The sequence below is a fragment of the Artemia franciscana genome, chromosome 4, assembly GCF_032884065.1.
Source record: "Artemia franciscana chromosome 4, ASM3288406v1, whole genome shotgun sequence".
NCBI classification, from domain to species: Eukaryota; Metazoa; Arthropoda; class Branchiopoda; order Anostraca; family Artemiidae; genus Artemia; species Artemia franciscana.
In genome coordinates, this window is record NC_088866.1 from 37,220,336 (window position 1) to 37,243,855 (window position 23,520).

Genomic DNA, 23,520 nt, shown 5'->3' on the forward strand with positions numbered 1-23,520 from the left:
CAAGAAACGAAGACACTATATATATATATATATATATATATATATATATATATATATATATATATATATATATATATATATATATATATATATATACATATATTTAAGTAGGTGGTGAGGAGACCAGTTGTACTCGGGTGGGGATTGGTGAGTAGAATATAAATATATTTTGAGTGTGATTGTATTTAATAGTTATTTATATTTGTTTCGTTGTTGTTTTTTTTCCAAATAACGGGCCATTGAGCCCTTTGGGATATTTTTGTTTATAAATGGATGTATATTGATAATAAAAGGAACTTGTACTGTACCATCATTAAATGAACTGCCTAAAATAAACGAATACTCCCTGCTTCCAAGGCCGTACCAGGAGGAGGGTTAGGGGTTTGACCCCCCTACCGAAATGTTTGTCCAACTCGTAAAAACGTAAAAAAAAGAAATTTAGACTTAAATAAATTTTTAATGCGTTTTTCGAGGTTTTAAACCCCCCTCCCCCCCGCAAAGAAATCATAAATTATTCCTATTTAGTTCTAAATTGCATAGTGTGTTTTGAGGTTGTGCCTTCACGGTAAATTACGTAACATATGTTATAACTCTTTGGCGCAATTCCTGCGATAGAATTAGAAAAACTCAACAAGAGGTATCGGAGCTAACCGTGCCATTATATTCGTTGTTTTCTTTGAACCCTAAAAATACGTTTCATAAACATTATCTAGAAACACCTGAAGATTAGTTTTTACAACACACCAATTTTCAAGGAATATATTCGGCTTTCAGACTATTCGGATATGCCCTAGATATATATATTAATATATATATATATATATATATATATATATATATATATATATATATATATATATATATATATATATATATATATATATATAGTAGGAATTTACAAGTAGGAATTTACGTTCGCTGTTGGTTCATGTTTCAATAAGGGCACGATTTAAAAACTACAAGAGGTGGCTAGCTACTCGTCGCAAAAATGTTAGTATCTTAGTAAGAGGAGGGAGCTTGAGGCTGAAGTCACTCACTTCTTACCACAGTATAAAGGGTTACCACTAGCAACTTCTTTTTCCAAACATAACACACATTTGAAATTGCGCGTATAGACCCTGAGCATATACGTCACTACCTTAGTTCAGTTGATGGTATCAACTTGATGCTTGGCATTCTATCGGATGACCGCGTAATGATATTTGGGACCGCGTAGTGATATTTGGGAAATGCATACTTGATGGCTGCCAAAGCAGCGGAAAAACACCGTGGTGTGTTTGGGGTATCTTTGCTCTTTTATTGCAGAAACTAACTTGCCCATTGTGAAATGAGAGTTTCATTTGCTAGTTTTGTTTGAAATGGTTGCTGTCTATGAATACTTATCTCTTTACCTTTTCAATTCATTTAAGATTTTATCTTTAGAAATGTATCTTAAGGCACAGAAGGGGATAACCATTTATTTTTATTTTGTTAGAAAATTCATACCAAAAAGAGGCAATTGAACGTAGAGCTACCATGGACGTATCCAGAAGATGGGGGTACCGTGTTTGAAATCCCACTCCCCCAAACAAATTTTAGCTCGTTAAAAACGTTGCATATCTGCATATATATAATTCCCCCCTCAACTGAAAAAAGATCCGGGATACGCCCTTGAATGCAATTCTGAACTTGGACGTGAATTCATAAAGCAATAGCATTTTTTAATATTTTTTTTTTTACTTCTTTTGTTTAACATTAGCATGTAATTTATTCTACTTGAGTTGAAGAATACGTATATTGTGTATCATTAATATTTTGACAAGTGTTCTGTTTTGGCTTTGAAACTAAAAAAACTCTCAAGGAGGTATCGACCTTTGCTGAACTTTCCACCTACTTTGATGATCTACTGGGCCGCATGGGGATTAATGTTTCCTACGAAAAGCTATATGACCCCTTGGCTGGGTCCTACTAACTTTTCAGGCACATTTTTTTCTTAATTTATACTTAATTTACTATTTTGTATAAGTCAGCTCTGAAAATCTTTACTGTGCTTCTTACTTATCCTGGTCTACTGACAAGCCACGCAAATTGTGGCTTATATATATGGTAGTGTATCCAAGGTTCAATTTCTTAGGGCAAGAACTCGTGATGTTTTAGAGATGATAGCTTTAAAAAGCTCAAACCAATGTTACGGAAGAAATGAAGCAACGGTCTATGTTTCCTAATTTCATGCCAAAGAAAACGAAAAACAGCTATTAAAACAGTAAAACATTAACTTTATAGCCGCTTACCACCTGGACCACACAAAAAGAGCGCTTCTTTGAATTCTGATATATTCGAAGGTAGTAATTTGTCAGAGTCACATTTTCCCCAAGATCGACCAAGAAATTGAAATAATTAGTTTCTGAAATTAAAGGCAGGGAAATTAAGCTTTACCGCAGTCACTCATCTAGATGACCTTTCAATCAACTCGGATATTAAGCGTTAAATTCAGGATTGATCAACTAACTGGTCACGTGCAGTCAATCGTGACGCCTTTGTCGTTTTCTGCCTCTTGTGCGCTCAAACCTAAACCCTAGGAGAAATCAAAGAAGTTATTAAAGGGAGGGAAAAGGGACTTAGAAAAATGCTGTCCTGAGGAAACTGTGTAAATACTCCAAATAACTATCACCTATGGTTTGACGTACTAGATATTTCTCTTTATTTTATTTTTTTTTTTTTTTGAAAACAGTACACTGACTACATTTTATACGTTCATGATAAATTTGAATCTAACGATCAACATTCAATTTGTGAATAATTTCTAACGGAAGTGGCACTGTGGTTATAAAAAGATTGCAAATCAAAGTTTGCAACTTGCAGCCCCTCTCACGAGGACTGCGGGGGAGTAAGTCGTCCCCAAAGACATAGTTATTAGGTTTTTCGACTATGGTAAATAAAATGGCTATCTCAGAATTTTGATCCGCAGACTTTTGGGAAAAAAATGAGCGTGGGAGGGGGCCTGGATGCCCTCCAATTTTTTGTCACTTAAAAAGGGCACTAGAACTTTTAATTTCCGTTATAATGAGCCCTCTCGTGACTTTCTAGGACTACTCAGTCGATACGATCACCCCTGGGAAAAAAAACAACAAATAAACAAACAAAAAAGCAAATAAACACATCCTTGATCTGTCTTCTGGCAAAAGATGCGAAATTCCACAATTTTGTAGACAGGACATTGAAACTTCCACAATAAGGTTCTCTGATACGCTGAATCTGATGGTGTGATTTTCGTTAAGATTGTATGACTTTTAGGGGGTGTTTCCCCTATTTTCTAAAATGAGGCAAATTTTCTCAGGCTCGTAACTTTTGATGGGTATAACTGATCTTGATGAAACTTATATATTTAAAATCAACATCAAAATACGATTCTTTTGATGTAAATATTAGTATCAAAGTTCCATTTTTTAGAGTTTTGGTTACTATTGAGCCGGGTCGCTCCTTACTACAGTTCGTTACCACGAAATGTTTGATTGCATTTAACAATTAAGATAAATCGAAATGATGTATATCAATCCGTGATTGGCTATAAATGATATTTTTTTCTCACCATGTAGTTTTTTTCCAAAATGCATCCTTAAATTATTTATCATTAAAAGCTGTGGTTATCTCTTTACTGGGCTGTAGCTATCGCTGCAACCTAAGAGTGGATGTATCAGGCGTGTGTAAAGGGAAGGGTGCATCGGTAATGTCAGTATTGTCCCTGTCATTTTAACAATTTTAGTTACTGTTTAATACTTCTCAGCAATCACTCCCCAATATTTGTATTTTTGTAAGCTATACCCCTCCCTTGAAAAAGACTCCCCTTAAATGCCTGAAATAACTTTCAGATGTTACTAGGAAGTCCCTCTTATATATGAATATGAATTGGATTTAAGAAATATAAATATTATGCTCGTGCTGCTGAGTCCTCTTAAACTTAGATTAAATAAAAAAAAAGGTTTTTCAACTGCAAGTAAGGAGTGACATTAAAACTTAAAACGAACAGAAATTATTCCGTATATAAAAGGGGTTGACCCCTCCTTAACGCCCTGATCTTTACACTAAAGTTTGACTCTTTCTCACACCTCCACTTTTTACAACAATTAAAAAACTTTAACGTTTTTATCTCAGCCTTTACTGCCAATTCACGAAAAGGTTCAAGGATTTTTTTTTTTTTGTAAATGGAGATGCAAAAAAGGTACTTCTGAAAACCTAAAGGGTGCTTTTCAGATTTTATTTTTTATGACGATGCAAAGGAACATATTTTCTGTAAATCTATTGCTCCCAGCACGTTGAAATACGTCTTAATTTATAGCCCATTTTAGGTTCCTGTTTGCCATGCAATGCACCCTCAGTAGGTATACCTGACCAAAATATACCTTTTTGGTTCCTACTTAATTAAAACCTTACTAAAATGTTTTTATATAATTCTATAATTAATTAAACTAATCAGAATGTTTTTCAATAATAGTTTAATCCATTATCAAGAGATTGCACTTTTAGCGTAAAAAAACAACAACACAGGGTTAAAAACAATCCAGAGCCAAAGGCCTTTTTTTAAAGTACTTAGGAAACGAACCAAAACGACGTTCTTCAATACAGATTATAATTTTAGGTTAATTTTACATGGCTCAATTTTCATAATGCCATTTGTTGTGATTTTAACCTTTAGTTAGGATGTTGACATCTATGTATCAGATTTGACTTTGATAATCCCTAAACTATTTTGAACTGTCTTTAGCATTCTGAGATATTGAAGGGAAATTCAACTTTTGACAGTTGGAGATATGTCACACCAAATGGAGCAAAGAGACCACTTAACAGCAATGGTTTAGGGTTTCATACTTGACCAAGCTCTCACGATTAACAGCAATGTATCATTCCCGGTGAACGGGTGGGGTTGCAATTGTTAAAGTATTGAGTATGCTTTCTGGGTTAAAATCTTGAATAGAATGCTGATGATCCCTTTTGTCAAGGAACTCTCCTTGCGTTCATGGAGTGGGCTCTTTGAAAACCTTTATTACGCAGCTGTGTGTGATGAATACATGCCTTTGTATCAAAGTTCTTGTAACTCGTATAATCATTGACAATTGTTGGCAGTGTTCATTTTGAATCGGAGCAAAAAATTTTGCTAAGTTGGGGTCATTGAGTGCTAAACGAGTCTATTGTGATCCGTGCACGACAACCTTTTCCTCAATTTTAAAGGAGCGTCGTTTCTCAGTTAAGATTTTAGTTCTCAGTTAATTTCTTCAGTTTAAATACGCAAAAGCACATATAGAGTGACAAAACATTTGGACCCAGTGAACATTTTGCGTGATATCTCCTTTTTTCAGTTACTTTTTACTTAATTCTGGAAGAAAAGCAAAACTCGTTGAAAAAACATCAAAGACAGTGCATCAGCTTGAGTGTGAGTAGGCCTCCCCAAGAGCATAATTCAAAAGTCGATTGAGCCACTTTCAGAAGATTTAAGACTGTGGTGGGCCTCAGTGAGGTTAGTGAAAATAGTCCGATCCTTTAAGAAGACTTGAGAAGGGTAAAGATGAGCCATTCGGGGGATGAACAAGTTGCCCAATTGCTCAAGATATTTTGTATGAAGGTGTAGTCAAGATTCTTTCGAGACTTGCAGGAGAGAACTATCCATGATAAAATGGCATGAGGCTCCGGTTCCAGCAAAATGAGTCTACCCCTTGCAGCTCAAACATGTTCCAAGAATATGACTAAAAATAACTTTTTGATCACAATAAAACAGACAAAAGACTAATTTTGGTGGACTTCAGGGGCGTCGTTTGGGGAAAGGGGGCAGTTTTCACCCCAATAATGTGGAAAGAAATTACTATATACCCTATGCCCCTTGACTATCCGGATTTGACCACTTTTACCCCCAATAAAAATATTGAAGATTCGCCCTTGGTGGGCTTCTGTCTCACAGACTGCAATCTCCTTTATTTTTAAGGGAGAGGGCTATCTGAAAGATATAATAGTTGCTGGATTTTGGGGGACGATTTTTGGACTAAGGAAAGCGATAACAGAAAAGATCACAGTTTGCACTCAGTCAAGTTGTAAAAAGTCGAGGACATCTTAATACTAAGCCAGAAAGTATTTATAAAAACCTCAAAGATGAATTTAATACAGTTTGAAAATTCTCTGTTTGATGCAGAGGAAAAGTCCTACATATGGAACATTTAAATAAAAAGATTTTTCATTTATTAGATTTTCAAACGAAGAAACGAAATCTACCGAGAGTCAGAAGCTGTTTTTAAGAGGAGGGGATGTAGGTCACTATGCATGATAAAAATACTATGTAAAAGATTTGGTCGTCCTGAGATTTTAACAGACATTAGCCCTCTTTGATATATAGTCAGCTAGTTTTACTTTCGCAATTATGTAATTATAAGAAATTGTCTTATAATGAAAACGAAAAACAATGTTAAACATCAAAACAAGCAGAAATTAATTTAAAGAAGAAATCAAACTTGAAATAAGCTTAAGTTACGACGAAGGAAGAAAACAAACCTATAAAGAACAGAAAATACAGTTAAATTGGAAATCAGTTTGGGAAAATCAAATTGGAAATCAAATATATTTAATATTCCATTTAATCATTTGTAATTGTTGTTGTATAAATCTAATTATTCAATTAGTATTAAATAATTGAAACTTAAATTCCTGTCAGCAAACGATATGTGAAACTTAAAGACCAAAAAACACACAAAAATTAACTTTTAAAAACAATTTTTTCTTAGAATGTAATGAGCGAAGTTGAAACTTAAAACGAACAAAAATTATTGCTTCGCAGTTTAAGCTCAATGTCTTGGAGAAAGTGCTTCAAATAAACTGGTTCGTAATATTTACTTATACTTGTAGAATTCTGAAAACTATATACACTCTTTTAAACACTTATAATATTAATTACTTAATATTATATTAATTATAACTATATATATATATATATATATATATATATATATATATATATATATATATATATATATATATATATATACGTATATATTTATATAATATTATAAAATATTATAATATTATAATATATATAATATAATATATATATATATATATATTATAATATAATATTTTAATATTAATATAATAATATTAATAATATATATATATATATATATATATATATATATATATATATATATATATATATATATATATATATATATATATATATATATATATATATATAATATATTAATTATAACTTAATTAAAACACTCTTTGCTTTCATCAGAGAAACTTTGCTTCTTATGAATCTCTATTATAACATCAATGATCTTTTAGCTGTCTTTTTTTTCCCTTACCTAGTAAATAAACCTAATTCTTAGAGCCAGTAGGCTTTAAATATTTGGTTTGGATCAAGCATTTTTTTTATGATGATATCAAAAATAAAACATTATAAAATTCACTTTATTGTAAAGTGGATATTAGAGAATAGACAATCTTCTCTAATGGCACAGATGGAAAATAAAAACTATATTTCTAATCTTTGAGGACCATTTTTGAGCAATGGAGAAATTGCTTAAGAGGATAGCAGAATCGTCCACTGATTATCCCGGAAAACTTTCATTTGATTACAATTTTTGTTATCATAATGCATTAAGATTTTAAAATAAATCATGTGCGTATAGTGGGGAGCCTCATGTCATTATATCATAAAAATATCAGAACGTTCCACATGATATCGTTTTTTATTTTATTCACCTGTTCCTTTTTTTATTAAGTTATTTCCTCCTTCCTTGGCAAGTACTAGACAACCAAAATATTTTTTTTCTAACCTTGAATAAAGAAGTTACAATATGTAATTTTTGTAATTTATGTTCAGGGTGGCCCAACTGGACCAAGGCTAAGGCCTCGAAGGTTCATTGCCTTCACTGCACAGGTGACCAGGCTTGTAGAGTCATAACCCCGACCACCGAAACAAGCTAGGACTTGGATCTTGGCAGCATCAGAATCTGAACCTGCATCCAGCAGGACATTTGTTTGCAAGTCCAGTATGGTATTCACTCAGCTAGGGTGGCTCAATAATAAAGAAGCATGCGATAATTATATCAGTAGACTTTCAAATGCCGGATAGCAAAATACTACATACATTTCTTTAAAATCTACTTTTATTTATGTTCCACAATTAAACTAGTTTTTTGTAATATGTCACTTACTAGTTACTGTTCTTACTTTCAATCAAATAACAGATATACTGCATTATGGTAATTTTTGAACGGTTGAATTGAATAGCTTTTGTCACTGAAATTATGGTTTTCTGTTTAATCAAGCAGGAAAAAAAATATCAACTTAGATACCAAATGTTCTTTTCGTTCTCTATGATAAAAAGTTCCATCATGAGTCGTCAGTATTCATGATATTCCAATGCTATTCAACCGTAAATTTGTCAAAATTGAATCTTGTTACCAGCATTAGTGAAACAAAAACATGCTTTTCCTTTTCGATCCGAGCTTGTTAAGCTTTGATTTATTGAGTGTAGCTAACTGACATATAGGTGTTGTATATTGCATTGTCTAGTCATTGAATAGGCATAGAAATGCTTCAAAATGACAGGAAAGTCGTTCAGTGTATTCGTATCTGCAGAAATCTAAATGAACAAAACGTTATGCCCATCAGCTTAAAATCATATTTTGATTACTTCTGCCAATGCTTATCTTGGCTTTGAAGCAGTTCTCTTGTCTTTAACTGGTCACCGTTATTCTTGCATCTTAAATTTTACTAAAAGGAAATTGGAATGGAGTAGGAGGAGCGGCCGAATTTTAATTCTTTTATTTAATTTTGGTTAAATTTACGAACAAGGGCCGCAGCCAAGGAGCTACTTCCCAGGGCCCTGAAAAATATATACTTCTGTACTTGTTTCTTATAGCCACCATGCTCAAGTTTTGTCAAGAACTGAAGTTTGGTTAATGCTAATGAAATACAATAAAATATGATAAAATATAATACTTTATCGGTAAATGTACTAAAACTGCAACAAAGAATTATGGAAGGCCGCCCAGACCGTATTATACTGTATACCTAATCTAAACTAACTTAAACCAGCCTAACCAAAATACCAACTAGAAAATTAAAATATAGCTACAATGTAGTTTCCTTCAGAGCCGAACCTAATATTGTCTGATGTAAAAAATGTGAAACCCTGTTATTGTCTCATGTTATCGATACAAGATCTTGTGGAGGCTATAAGACAAAAGTACCAACAATTCTTTCAAAATTGTAGCATTTTTTTCAGCTTTTGGATATAAAGACTCTTCATATCCAAACCAACGATGTTGCAGCACATGGATCCCTGGATTTTATGAAATATTTCTACGAGGGAGCGTAAAGTATATAATTTCAAAATGGTTAGACATAATCCTAAGAACCTGCATATTTTGGAGTAGACCAACCCTAAGACCTGCCCCAAAGTGTCGGTGCTTGGTGGCACAAAAAAGATTGAAATTTTCCCTTTTTCGGAAGAAAATAGTCTTTGACGTTTGTAACTACATTTTCCTACCAATGATTAAAAAAATTGTTTAACTAATTACCAGATTACGATTTAACAAGCAATAATTTTCATTAAAAATTGCTGGAACTTCAAGAATGAATAATTTCGGAAGATCTTTGGCCATTATACTAGTTGACTTTAGACTAGAAAGTCATAGTAGACTTTGGACATTGAAGTTTCCCCAAGTTTCTCCTTTTAGAAAACAGCAACAATCAAAAGCTAAGTTATTAAGCTAAAAGTAACACATAAAACTTCCCAAGGATTACAGAATTCCCGATTCAATCTCAGAGATTCTTCAATCAAAGACTACAAAGAAATTTCAAAGGAAATGATCTTGTCACTCCCTAATTTGGAGGCAACATTTCAGAGACTATTTTTGAAGATTTCTAATCCAGAAGTAACCTAATTTCCGCTTCGAGGATCAAATCCTTCTTTTCGTTGCCATTCTTATGGCAGTCATTTTAATATGGTGATGCAAAGCTTGATGAAGCACAAAAAAGAGAAGAAAATACGTTTCTTAATGATAAAAGACAATGTAGCAGTAAAAAACAACGCTTTGAGAAGACGCGAAGAATAATAAATGTTTACTTTTGAAGAACAGCACTAAAAATCTAAACTGATGAACTTCCTTGTATAACCCCTTGATTTTAGATTTGCAGATAACACTGACGAAATGTTTTTATTCTTTTTACTTCATAAGTGGTGCTATAGCGCTGCCCAAATAAATAGCGTATTTTTTTCACCAAGGCATTACGTATAGAAAGACTTGTCGTAGAAGCTTCGAAAGGAGCTCATTCAGTTGGAAATTGAAAGTTCCAGTGCCCTTTTAAGAGTCAAAAGTGATTGGGGGACAACCAGTCCCTTCCCTCCTTACACCCATCATTTCCACAAACATATCCAATCAAAATTTTGAGATAGTAATTTTATTGAGCATAGTTGAAAGACCCGGTAATTGTATCTTTGGAGATATTTTGCCCCCAGAGCCCTAAGGGGAAGGGCTATAAGTTATGGTAGTTGCCCATTATTAGCTTATAAGGTCTTTTCACAACGGATGGCCGTATAAAATTCGAAGCGGGCTCATTTAATCGGAAACCGAAAGTTGTAGTTTGCTTTTTAAGAATCAAAAGTGATGGGCGGGAAACTAGCCCCCAGCACCTTTTTCTCCAAATTCTTCCGATCGAAATTGTCAGATAGCAATTTTGTTCAAAATAGTCCAAAGATCATATAACAATGACTCCAGGGTTGACACGAATCCCCAGGGTCTGAGGGCATTCTGAGAGATTTTGATCGTATTAACTTTGGAGGAGTCTCATTTGATCGAAAAGTGAAAGTTCTAGTTCCATTTTTAGGAGCCAAAAGTTAATAGAGGGCAACTAGTCCCCTCCGCGCCTTGCTTCCCTCAAATGCATCTAATCAAATTTTGAGATAACCATACTGGACAAAACAGTTCAAAGATCATATAATAATAACTCCAGGGTTAATAGAGCCCCCCCCCTAGAGCCTGAAGGCAAGTTTCTTAACTTATGCCCTGGGCATATAAGGCTTTTATTGAAAAACCTCGCCCTCTTTACCACAAATGCATCCGATTAAATTTCTTAGATGGCCATTTTGTTCAACATAGTTCAAAGATCATATAAAAATGCCTCCAGGGGTGACAAAACCTCCCAGAGCTCGGGAGTAAGGATGTAAGTTTTGCCCCAGGGTACATAAGTGTTTTATTGAAATTGAAAGTTCTAGTTCCCTTTTTAGGAGTCAAAACTCATTGTAAGACCTCCAGTCCCCCTCCTCCTCCTAATCCCATTATTCCCAAAACACATTCAATCAAAATTATGAGACGGCTATTTTCTTCAGCATAATTGAAAGGTCCAGTAATTGTGTGTTTGGGGATTCAACCCCCTTCTCTAGCCCTCAGGGCTGAGTCCGTAAGCTAGGCAATACGTCCTTGTTTACATAAAGTATATGTTATTGAGAAAGGTGTGCATATTCAACCTTTACTTTTCAAAAAGACTAAGGGCATTCGAGTGAGCCTTTCGGGGAATATTGAGGGTAGTGTTGAGCTAAATCAAAACATGGTATGTGAAAATAGGTTATCAAAAGGGCGTGACTCAATAACGACTGAGTATAAAACAAACAGGAAACCCAAAACGGAAAGAAATATCAATAAAGAACCGTGTTGAACTCAAAACCAGCAAAAATTAATGTAAGTATGACTGACACCTCCCATGCCTTCTGAAGACCAGAACATAATTTGCACTTTACTGAAAAAAAACAACAAGTGAATATAGATTGGTAGTTTAATATCCATATACTGATATTTAGTCCTTAAAGTCTCAATAATCTTTGACTTATTAAAGTTAAAAAAAAATGTATTTTGTTTTCAGTAAAGTGCAAATTATGTTCTGCTAATTAGAAGGCATGGCGGTGTCAGCCCTACTCATGTCAATTTGTGTTTGTTTTGGGCTTCATTTATCTATTGATGGTGATTCGTGGTAGTTTCACGCTTGGAAGGTTATTTGACTTTATTTCTGTTTATTTTTGGTTTAATGGAGCTCTTCACTTTTTCCTTGAAAAATTTATTTTGGAAACGTTATTTTTAATTAATCACAATATAAAACTGTCTTCATCCCTACCCTCCTATAGGATATTTTGCCGGTCTATGCCGGTATAGGCCAGTCTGTCGATGTGAGAAAATCTTGATTGTCACAAAACTTGATTCATTCATATGCGTAAAGTTACTTAAGGGACTAGACAAGTCAAAGCATGGGAGAATTTGAAGTCGGGCACCAACACCAAAATTTTAGGGGTGTTCTTAGTCTTTGACAGCCAAACTGTTTTGAAAATGAAGCCACCTTTGAAAAAAAATTAATCTTACTGGTTTGACTGTCTCACATTCATTTTTAGCATTTGTTTTCGGTTTATTTCTTCATTTATTACTTTTGACAAAGATACTTTGTCACACAAACAGAATATGATAATTTAATTAATAAAGGTTATCTTTGAGTATGTACCTAACTTTTTCTTATGACTCCTCCCTCCACGAGACCTTGCTCCTTCTATACGGGAGCAGAAAAGTAATATCTTATCAGTCTTTTGTATTAGTTGCTCGGAACTACATTATGGTCCCAGGATATTAAAACTTTTATACTATGGCAAATATATCAGATATCAACCTAATTAGAGTTTGGATCGATACCTTAGGTAAGAGTTCAAATTGATTGCTTTGTATCTATGTATTAAATAAGAAAATTCAAGCTTCCTTTAAAAGCAAGCTTTCTGGACAAAAGTACAGTGAGATATTAAGACATGTGGAAACAAAGTAAAAAAAAGAGGAAACGATGAAGAGTAGAGATAGAGTAATGTAGCCACATACAGTTTGCTGAGGTTAAATCTAAAAGTTAAACTTTAAAGAAACAAAATTTTCATAGAGTGAATAACTTAGATTTAAAGTCAACAGATTAAAATAAACTAAGAATTTCATATTTAAAGGAACAGACGTTTCCAAAAATAAAAGTTTTACTGCCGCTACTCTCGAATCCTCCAAAAGGCTAGTGTGTCATTTGGACTTGCGAATCGAAATGGAAGCGAAACAGATTGCTTAAAATTATAAAATTATTTATTAAAATCATGCTTTTCTATATTTATGAATGAACTGGAATTAAAGCAGTGAAAATGGGAGCGAAAATAAGTGTCCTTTCAAATTTGTAAAAAAATCATTAATTTTTATAAATATCACTATTCAAAAAAGCGTCTCGAGGTTTTAGCAAAATCCATGCCGAGCATGACACCCCAGTGGCTTTTACCTGCAATACATCTGGCACCAATATAAATGAGCAGACTAAAGTGGTCCTAGTATACCTTGTTTAGTTTGCACCCCTTTCCTATCCACTTTTCTCATTTTTCCAGTCCTTTTGTTTAATCTGTTAAATAGATATGCACCATGCAGTAATATGTCTCTCATAATGCCACTGATTGCTCTTTTTTTTATTGTTCATATGAACAATTTGGTTTGGAAAGTCATTTCATTAGAGGGTTAAACCTGTGTCCTAGTCGCACCAAACTAGGACATGACACCATAAATTGCCATTTTTGTACCACCTATCACGCTTTTATAGCACAATAATTATTGGTTTCTTTAAAAACAGATGGGCGAAATGTCAAATCAGCCCCCTAATCACCCCTTACATAATTCAAGTAGGCTGCTAGTGCTGGTGAAAAAAGGTTTCTTAAAAAATTGTCGCTTTTCGTCATGTGTAGCGCTCTTTTGGTGCAATAAGAAGGACTTGTTATAAAGAAGATGAAAAAAAAATTCAAATGAGTCCCTAATGTCCAATTTTTGACCATCCAGTAGTTGGCTAACCCTGGCGAACAAAAATTTAAGACATTCGGAATTACAGATTCTCTTGCCGTATGGCACATTGTCCTGACACCGTCCACTTGAGCAAATAAAAACACAAAAAATTTGTTAACTTTCAAGTGAGACCCCTGATAATCAACCTACAGCCATTCAGTAGGCTGCAAGCACCCACGAAAGAAAAGGGAGACATTTCTATCTTGCTCAAATTCGATTTTCTTTAATTTTGGAGCGGGAACTTTAAACCTACGGTTAAGGATTTTGACTATGATGACTCCGATAATGATCTTTTTATTATCATTCCATTTCAGAAAGGGGGGAACCGCCCAATGGTTTGCTATCACACATGAAAATTAGGAGAGATACTGTACAACCGTGTAAAAATCAGACTTTCTTAAAATTTTGAGACGGGAACTGTAAATCGCGGGTAAAAAGTTTTGATTATGGCGACTCCGATGGCAAACTTTTTTCCAGCACCATTTTTAAGGGGTTCCAGGGCCTTTCTAAAAGAAACTTGAAGTTTAATGGTTTCAACTGAAGGCACTGGGGTTGGGAGCTTTGATCACCAGTAAAAATTCTTCGCCCCCTTTAAACTTCAAAGAAACACATTTTTTTCGTATTTTTATTGAAAAATGGCAAGCTTAACTTTCATTGAAAGATTTGAAAAACTGCAAAGTTGACCTTCTCCTTCTAATTGACAACATTTCTAGCATTTCTTTTCCTGAAATCTAAGTATTAATAGATTGGTGCAAATCCAAATGAATATCATTTGACCCTTCAACTCAATCGCAAGATAGAGGACTAAATAGATGTAATTGAAACGTAACCTTGAATGCAAATAAAATCCATGAATCGCTGGTTACCAAAGTAGAACCTGGGTAGCAGCCCCCTGAATTTATCTGAAAAAGACAGTAAATAAAAGAGTCGATACTAATAATCTTCTAGAAATAAATTTCTTGCCGGATCTCATGCGAGCTATACACCCTAGTGAAGTATTATCGTTCTCCTCCCACAAACAACCTTCTCTTATTCAATCCATTCCACAGTATAAATATTATACAGTGGGGAAAATTCCTTTTTTCTCCGTTAAAGATTTTTGGGACAGATCAGTCTTGCACATTTCCCACGGATCCACCTTCGCGGTTGGGCAATGACAAATTTTTCGGACATTGTGACGTGAATCCCAAGAAGCAACTTAAATTATTGCTCTGACTCAAAGGGAAACTCCCTTTCCACGCGCTGTGGTGTATCCTATTTCTGAACCACATTTTCTATACTGTATAATATTTATGCTGTGATCCATCCTTTCGCTATTCACACCTTGCTTTGAGGCCAGTATCTGGTCTTCTTCTTGCAGCCGCCCCAAATACTCATTTTACTTCTCTCTAGGGAATCTAAAATTAAGCAATCAGAGCAAGAACACCTAGTTAAAATGCTGCGAATTCCTCTCAACCATCGCAAGGCATCCTGAAGTGACGTTCTTTACAAAAATAAGCATGTTCTTACAATAGAGGGACTGATATAGACCATAACTGGCAGAGCTATGCCGACGAAATTCAGTTGTGGTAGGGCTGATCGTCAGGACCACCTAATATAGTGGCCTAATACCACTAATACCCCACTTAATACCAGGAGTACATAGAAGAGGCCTCTGTTCGACGGACTGTCGCCATGTTGAACGACCTCTTAGTAGGGGTTATCCGAAATAAACCTTTTCTTAGTTGCTTTAAAAGCATGTCTAATATGTTTTCGGAAATTTTAATATTGCCACGAGTAGCAACACACCGTCTGGTGGTGAAACTGTTAAACCTGATATAAGGCGAGAAGACTGTTGAAATTATTTCAAAAATAAGTATCAATTTCTTAATAGTTTCTTCAAAAATGCATGTTCTAAATCTTCTCTACAATTGCCTTTAATAGTTTGCACCGACCAAATCGACCATGGCCAAATTTCATGTTACTATTTTTGAAGCCGAAAAATTTTACTAAAAACCCTTCTAACGTAAAGGCAAATATTGAAAATAATAAATTATATATTGGTTAAGATTGTAAAATGCTTTGCTATTAAAAAGATCATTTCGAAACAGTAACTTTCCCCTCTTTACCTATGTAGGACCTATATAATATGGGATCGTGATGTAGAATATTTTAAACCTACCAATGAGTCAATTTTCTTTGTAACTTGAACACTTTTTAATAGACCATTTAGTTTATTGCTTGTAATTTGATACTGGGGTCCAGCACCAGAACTTGAGATTCAATTTGTATTGGAATTTTCTCTGACATTTACTGAAAATTCCTTTCTGAATTAGTATCAAGAAAAAAGAAAATCTCAAATCTAATTTCATTCTTTCATTTAGCATAGAGTTAAAGATTAATGATTCAGAGAATTTTTATCCCTTGGTTTGAAAATAGCCTTTATTCTTAGTTAGTTTTAGACTTACAATGATTCTTGATCTAATTGTTTGAGGTTAATTTTTCTTCCTAGCCTATTTCCGTAATAACGATTAAGTGAGGTTTTGACTTAAAAAGGTCCCTTCCCCCCTAGGAAGAGAAGAATTACAAGCAAAGTGCGTAGTCTTGTAGCATTATGAATAAATAGTTGTTAATATTCACTATAAAATACTACATTTTATAATACTATTAAATAAAAAAACGAGTTTTTTTAAATGAAAGTAAGGAGCAACATTAAAACTTAAAATAAACAGAAATTACTCCGTATATGAAAGGGGCTTTCCCGCCTCAAGCCCCGCTCTTTACGCAAAAGTTTGACTCTTTCTCTTAACTCTATTTTTAAAACAGTAAGAAACTTTAGCGTAAAGAGCGGGGCGTTGAGGGGGAAAAGCCCCTTTCGTATACGGAGTAATTTCTGTTCGTTTTAAGTTTTAATGTTGCTCCTTACTTTCATTTTAAAAAACTTGTTTTTTTTATTTAATTTCTGGACGTTTTTGAATTAATGCATGTTTTGATCTTGGCTCTCCGCAAATAAATAATTAAAACGAAATTTGCATATTAATTAATTGCAGTTAATCGGAATATTTTGAGAAAAAGGTGCGAGGGAGGAGGCCTAGTTGCCTTCCAATTTTTTGATTACTTAAAAAAGCAACTAGAACTTTTAATTTTTTACAAACGTTTTCATTGGTAAAAACATACGTAACTTACGAATTAATTTACGTAACGAACTTCTATATTCGTATGTTTTTATTGCGTGTATGATGGGGTTCAACCCTCGTCGATACCTCGTCTTTACCCTAAAGCTTAAATTTTGTCCCAATTCCTTAAGAATGACCTCTGAATCACAAAGGTCGTAGAATAAATAGTTGAAATTATTAAAAATACTTTAGCGTAAAGAGTGAGGTATAACGAAGAGGTAAACCCCTCATATGCGTAATAATTTGTGTTTGTTTTAAGTTTTAATGCTGCTCCTTACTTTCATTAGAAAAAACTTTTCATATTTATTTTTTCATTGTTTTTTTCAAATAATGCTAGAAAACCTTGCGCCCCCTTCATTGAAATTCCCTTCCCCTATGACAAGTTTCTCCATGGAAATATCCTCCCACGTAACCCCCCTCTCAAATCTTCCCCCTAAACAAAAAAAAATCCCCCTGAAAACGTCTGACATCAAACCTTACGCTTTTTTTAACAAATATCAGTGGCACATTCTACCTCAACCTCCTCGTGTACTGGTTAACTTTCTTTCTAATCTGACACGCTTATAGCATGCTATAAAAACAACAACAGGTAAAACAATGGGGAGTTTATTTAAGACATTAGAATTTCTTTTCAAACCTTAAATGAATATTCCGCTTCTATATCCAAGGATCACCCTCAGCATAGTGTGTATACAAACTAAATAAGACTTACAATGAAATGCGATCGCTAAAATAATAATAAAAAAACAGAGAAGTCCCAGAATCACTACTTTAGGGACACTCAACAAGGATTTGAGACAAACAACACGAAACCAGGTAGTTCATTCTTTCTTTGGGGGAGTTGGGTGGGGGTGGGTTGTAATTCGGAAAAATTAGAAAAAATGAGGAATTTGGAACTTACGAACGGGTGATCAGATCTTAATGAAATTTGCTATTTAGAAGGATCTTGTGCTTCAAAGCTCTTATTTTAAATCCCAACCAGATCTGGTGACATACGGGGGAGTTGGAGGGGGAAACCGTGAATCTTGGAAAACACGATAAGTGTTGTAGATCTTTATCATTCGTAAGATCTTTATCTTACGAATGGGTGATCGGATTTTAATGAAACTTGATATATAGAAAGATCTTATGTCTCAGATGCTTCATTTTTAATTCTAATCGGACTCGGGGACGTAGGGGGTTGGAGAGGGGAAACAGAAATCTTGGAAAACGCTTAGAGTGGAGAGATCGGGATGAAACTTGATGGGAAGAATAAGTACAAATTCTAGACAGGTGATTGACATAATTGGAACGGATCTGCTCTCTTTGGGGCAGTTGGGGGGATTTCCAATGCTTTTGCGAGTTCGGAGCATCTGGACATGCTAGGACGATGAAAATTGATAGGCGTGTCAGGGACCTGCACAAATTGACTTGATAATAGTCGTCTCCCCGGTTCGACCATCTGGGGGGCTTGAGGGAGAGGACAAATTGAAAAAAATGAGGTTTTCAAAACTTACGAATGGGTGATCGGATCTTAATGAAATTTGATATTGAAAAGGATCTCGTGTCTAAGAGCTCTTATTTTAAATCTCGACTGTATCTGATGATATTGGGGGAATTGGAGGGGGAACGGGAAATCTTGGAAAATGCTTAGAGTGGAGAGATCGGGATGAAACTTGGTGGGAAGAATAAGCACAAGTCCTAGATACGTGATCGACATAACTGGACTGAATCCACTCTCTTTGGGGGAGTTGGGGGAGGGGGTGTTAATTGAGAAAAACTAGAAAAATTGAGGTATTCTTAACTTAAGAACGGGTGACCGGATCTTAATGAAATTAAATAAAAAACAAGTTTTTTTTACTGAAAGTAAGGAGCAACATTAAAACTTAAAACAAGCAGAAATTACCCCGTATATGAAAGGGGCTGTTCCCTCCTCAAAGCCCCGCTTTTTACGCTAAAGTTTGACTCTTTCTCTCAACTCTACTTTTTAGAACAGTAAAAACTTTAGCGCAAAGAGCAGGGCGTTGAAGAGGGAACAGCCCGTTTCATATACGGGGTAATTGCTGCTTGTTTTAAGTTTTAATGTTGCTCCTTACTTTCAGTTAAAAAAAAAACTTGTTTTCTTATATTTAATTTCTGAACGTTTTTTAGTCAATCCATGTTTTGATTTCGGCTCTCCGCAGATGAATAATTAAAGCGAAATTTGCATATTTATTTATTTGGCTAAATGGCTTTCCCATAGTTTTGATCGAATGATTTTGAGAAAAAAGGAGGGGGGAGGAGGCCCAGTTGCCCTACAATTTTTTGGGTACTTAAAAGGCAACTAGAACTTTTAATTTTTTACAAACATTTTCATTAGTAAAAAATATACTTAACTTACGAATTAGCTTACGTAACAAACTTCTATATTCGTATATTTTTATTACGTATATGAGAGGGTTCGCCCACTCGTCAATACCTCGCTCTTTACACTAAAGCTTAATTTTTTTCCCCTGAATCACAAAGGCCGTAGAATAAATAGTTGAAATTACTAAAAATACTTAAGCGTAAAGAGTGAGGTATTGGGAGGAGGTGAACCCCTTATATGCTTAATATTTTCTGTTCGTTTTAAGTTTTAATGCTACTCCTTATTTTCAGTTGAAAAAAAACTTTTTTATATTTATTTTTTCATTGTGTTTTTTTTTAAATAATGCTAGAAAATGCTGCGCCCCCTTCATGGAAATCTTCTTCTCCCATGACAAATTCCTCATGGGAACTTCCCCCCACATAATCCCCTCTTCCCAACCCCTCCTTCCAACCAAAAAATCCCCCTGAAAACGTCTGTACACTTCCCAATAACCATTACTATATGCAAACACTGGTCAAAGTTTTCAACTTGCAGCCCCTTCCACGGGGACTTTGGGGGAGTAAGTCGTCTCAAAGACATAGTTATAAGGTTTTTCGACTATGCTGAATAAAATGGCTATCTCAGAATTTTGATCCGACGACTTTTGGAAAAAATGAGCGTGGGAGGGGGCCTAGGTGCCCTCCAATTCTTTGGTCACTTAAAAAGGGCACTAGAACTTTTGATTGCCGTGCAATTGAGCCCTCTCGCAAAATTCTAGGACCATTGGGTCGACATGATCACCCCTGGGAAAAAGGAAAAAAACAAACAAACAAACAAATAAATAAACACGCATCCGTGATTTGTCTTCTGGCAAAAAATACAAAATTCCACATTTTTGTAGATAGGAGCTTGGGACTTGTACAGTAGGGTTCTCCGATACGCTGAATCTGATGGTGCGATTTTCGTTAAGATTCTATGACTTTTAGGGGGTGTTTCTCCCTATTTTCTAAAATAGGGCAAATTTTCTCAGGCTCGTAACTTGGCTCAGGCTGGTATGGGTAGGACTAAACTATATAAAACTTATTTATTTAAAATCAGCATTAAAATTCAATTCTTTTGATGTAACTACTGGTATGAAAATTCCGTTTTCTAGAATTTTGGTTACTATTGAGCCGGGTCGCTCCCTACTACAGTTCGTTACCACGAACTGTTTGATTTGATATTTAGAAGGAGGAAATATCTCAGAGCTCTTATTAAACCCCCACCAGATCTGGTGACATTGGTGAGAGTTGGAGGGAGAAACCAGAAATCTTGGAAAACGCTTATAGTGGAGAGATGGGGATGAAACTTGGTGGGTATAATAAGCAAATGTCGTAGATATGTGACTGACGTAACCGGACTGGATTTCACGAGTTCGGTACTTCTGGACATGCTAGGACGATGAAAATTGATAGGCGTATCAGGGACCTGCACAAATTGACTTGATAAAGTCGTTTCCCCGATTCGACCATCTGGGAGGCTGAAGAGAGAGAAAAAAATTAGAAAGAATGAGGTATTTTTAACTCACGAGTGGGTGATCGGATCTTAATGAATTTTGATATTTAGAAGGACCCCGTGTCTCAAAGCTCTTCTTTTAAATCCCAACCAGCATTAAGCCTCTGATTTTCCTTTTAAACCAATCTAATGGTTCTTAGAATTTTGCTAGAGCTCATGCCATATGAGCTCTTGGCTCTTCCGACCTCGTCACAAGTGCCATACGAGCTCTTAGCTCTTGTTTAAAGTATATTATTCCCATGGTATTCTGATAAGATATGGTTTAAGTATGTAACCTAATCAATTTTTGGAATAATACTATTCAACAGAAGAATATTAAGTAATGGCTACAACAACTCTGAACAAAAATTAGACAGAATTTTCTAGCATAAACTATTTCCATAAGAGGTAAGCTGTTAGTATTCAATTCACATAAACCTTTAACTCTTTTGAAGCTTGAACAGGTTCTGAATATTGAATCGGTGATAAGATAATGATTAATTTAAAAGTCTATTACAAGCTCCACTATAAGAGAATTCGCTTCATATGTCAGGTAAAAGATACCGAAATAAGAGATACAGCAAGACAAAAGTAAAAAAAAATCAAACAACCGTAAAAATGGCCAATAAAAATTTAACACAAACTAATGAAATAAAAAAAACAAATGTCCAAGAACTAAAATTAACGTAACAGACAGGGGTGGGGGGTGTATATAAAATTATATTACATTATGACAAACAACTACCACAGGCTAAAAGAGACAAAAAAACGAATTCATATTCGAAACCAAATTTAGTTAAAATAAAAACAATTGAAAAAAAATTCAATTTAATGTTAAAATTTCAAAAAGAAATATTCACAATCAAAGACAGGATTGCGCAAACTACTGGACTGAAAAAGAAACAAAACTCAAATAAGCACCACCAATTGATAACGCTAAGTGGTGATAGATAAAAAAAAAAGTGGGCATGGTTGTTGTGACCATACCAGGGGCGTAATTTACTATAGGGCAGGGGGAACCAGTCCCCCTCACAGACCCCAGTCTGTCCCCTCCCCAGCAGACCTAGCTTTCCCCCCTTCCTAGCTGAAATTTAGTGTCTTTAAAAACCTTGTAAAAACTAAGATAGATAGATGGATAAGTGTATTTCAGAAGCCCATGGGCCATCTAAACACAAAAATATAAATAAACAACAAACAAGCAAGGGAATGAAACAACATTACGAATTACAAACACGCACAAAAACAATACAACGCGAAAATGCCTAATCTAACAACAAAAGAAAATAGTCATATAACACTTTTTCTTCCTATTAAGGATTTATCTATATACAGTCCCATTTGAAATATTGTGGTTGGGTTACTATTTTGGAAAATACCCGGAAGCATCAAATTAATCCCATGCAAATAAATTTCCCGTTAATCCACAATAATGCCACCATAAGTCAAGCATCCACAGAAACAGATTAATATTCTGTAGTATTAAATAAATAAAAAACAAGTTTTTTTAACTGAAAGTAAGGAGCGACATTAAAACTTAAAACGAACAGAAATTACTTCGTATATGAAAGGGGCCGCTTCCTCATCAACGCCCCGCTCTTTACGCTAACGTTTGACTCTTTCTCTCAACTCATACTTTTTAAAACAGTAAAAAACTTTAGCGTAAAGAGCGGGACGTTGTTGAGGTTTTGTTGTTCATATTATTGACTTACGGATAAAGTGAACATACCACTCGATTACTTCTTTAAGCTCTTTACGAATATAAAAATCGTTTTTATCGGAAATTCGAATTTAAGCAATTTTTTCTAACAACTAAGCTTATCTAATATCAGTTCAATTCTTTTCATCAACTGAGTTTTTACTAAAAAAGAAGTAGGCACACATTTATTTGAAGTAATTTTTGCCAAAAAGACAGCAGTTATATCCCTTAATTTAACCAAACCACAGAACTTACCATGAGTTACATGCAAACAAACAATCAAAATCCAAATCTTCATTCCTCAAATGGAATATATTTCATCCGCTATGGACTTTCCAGCACCGCTGCAGAATCTAAACTGTTTCTAATCCTCCGCAACTGAAATTCTCGAATAGCTTAATTGCTTCACTAGCCTTAACGCGCAATGCCTAACACGCGCACGACCGACGCACGCCAGCTTCGTCTAAGCAGGCTAAACAATCATTTGATAAGAATTCTAAGCTATCTCGTAGGCTTACTAATTGTTCTCGAAGATAGAACAGCTATGGGAAAAACTATTATTGATAAGAAGCCTTGGTTTGTTGGAGAAGATGATTTATGATGGGAAGGGTAAATGTTTGTCAGTATGAGGGACCTAATGGGCAATTTAGCTGAATCTCCCCAAAAAGGCATGATGAGCGGTAGGAATGTTTATCCAAAATTCAGTCAATAAGGCAAAGGGGGAAGCATTTATAATAATTTCTTCCAATGTATCTGTGGCAAGGCTCAAATCAAACTTCTCTGTGGTAGAGGCAGGGTCGTATCAAGGATATTTTTTAGGGGGGTGGGGGGTTGGGGACAAGAGGACTATTTTTTCGGGTTGAAGGATAAAAAATCTTCAAAAGCACATCAAAACTTTGTTTGTATTCATTTTTTTTCGTTCTTACGAGTCGGACAAACATTTCAGGGGGTAGGGGTGCAAAATTTCCTAGC

The 23,520-nt window shown here is 34.8% G+C and overlaps 1 protein-coding gene across 1 annotated transcript in view; it reads right to left on the reverse strand.

The window, feature by feature from the left end:
- Positions 1-22,924, reverse strand: part of LOC136026375 (roundabout homolog 2-like) — a 176,674-nt gene extending 153,750 nt beyond the window's left edge. Inside the window, exon 1 of the mRNA XM_065702920.1 lies at positions 22,804-22,924. Coding sequence (XP_065558992.1) covers positions 22,804-22,846 — 43 coding nt within the window. The 5' untranslated portion in view covers positions 22,847-22,924. The remainder of the gene's footprint in view (positions 1-22,803) is intronic.
- Positions 22,925-23,520: the final 596 nt, after the last annotated feature.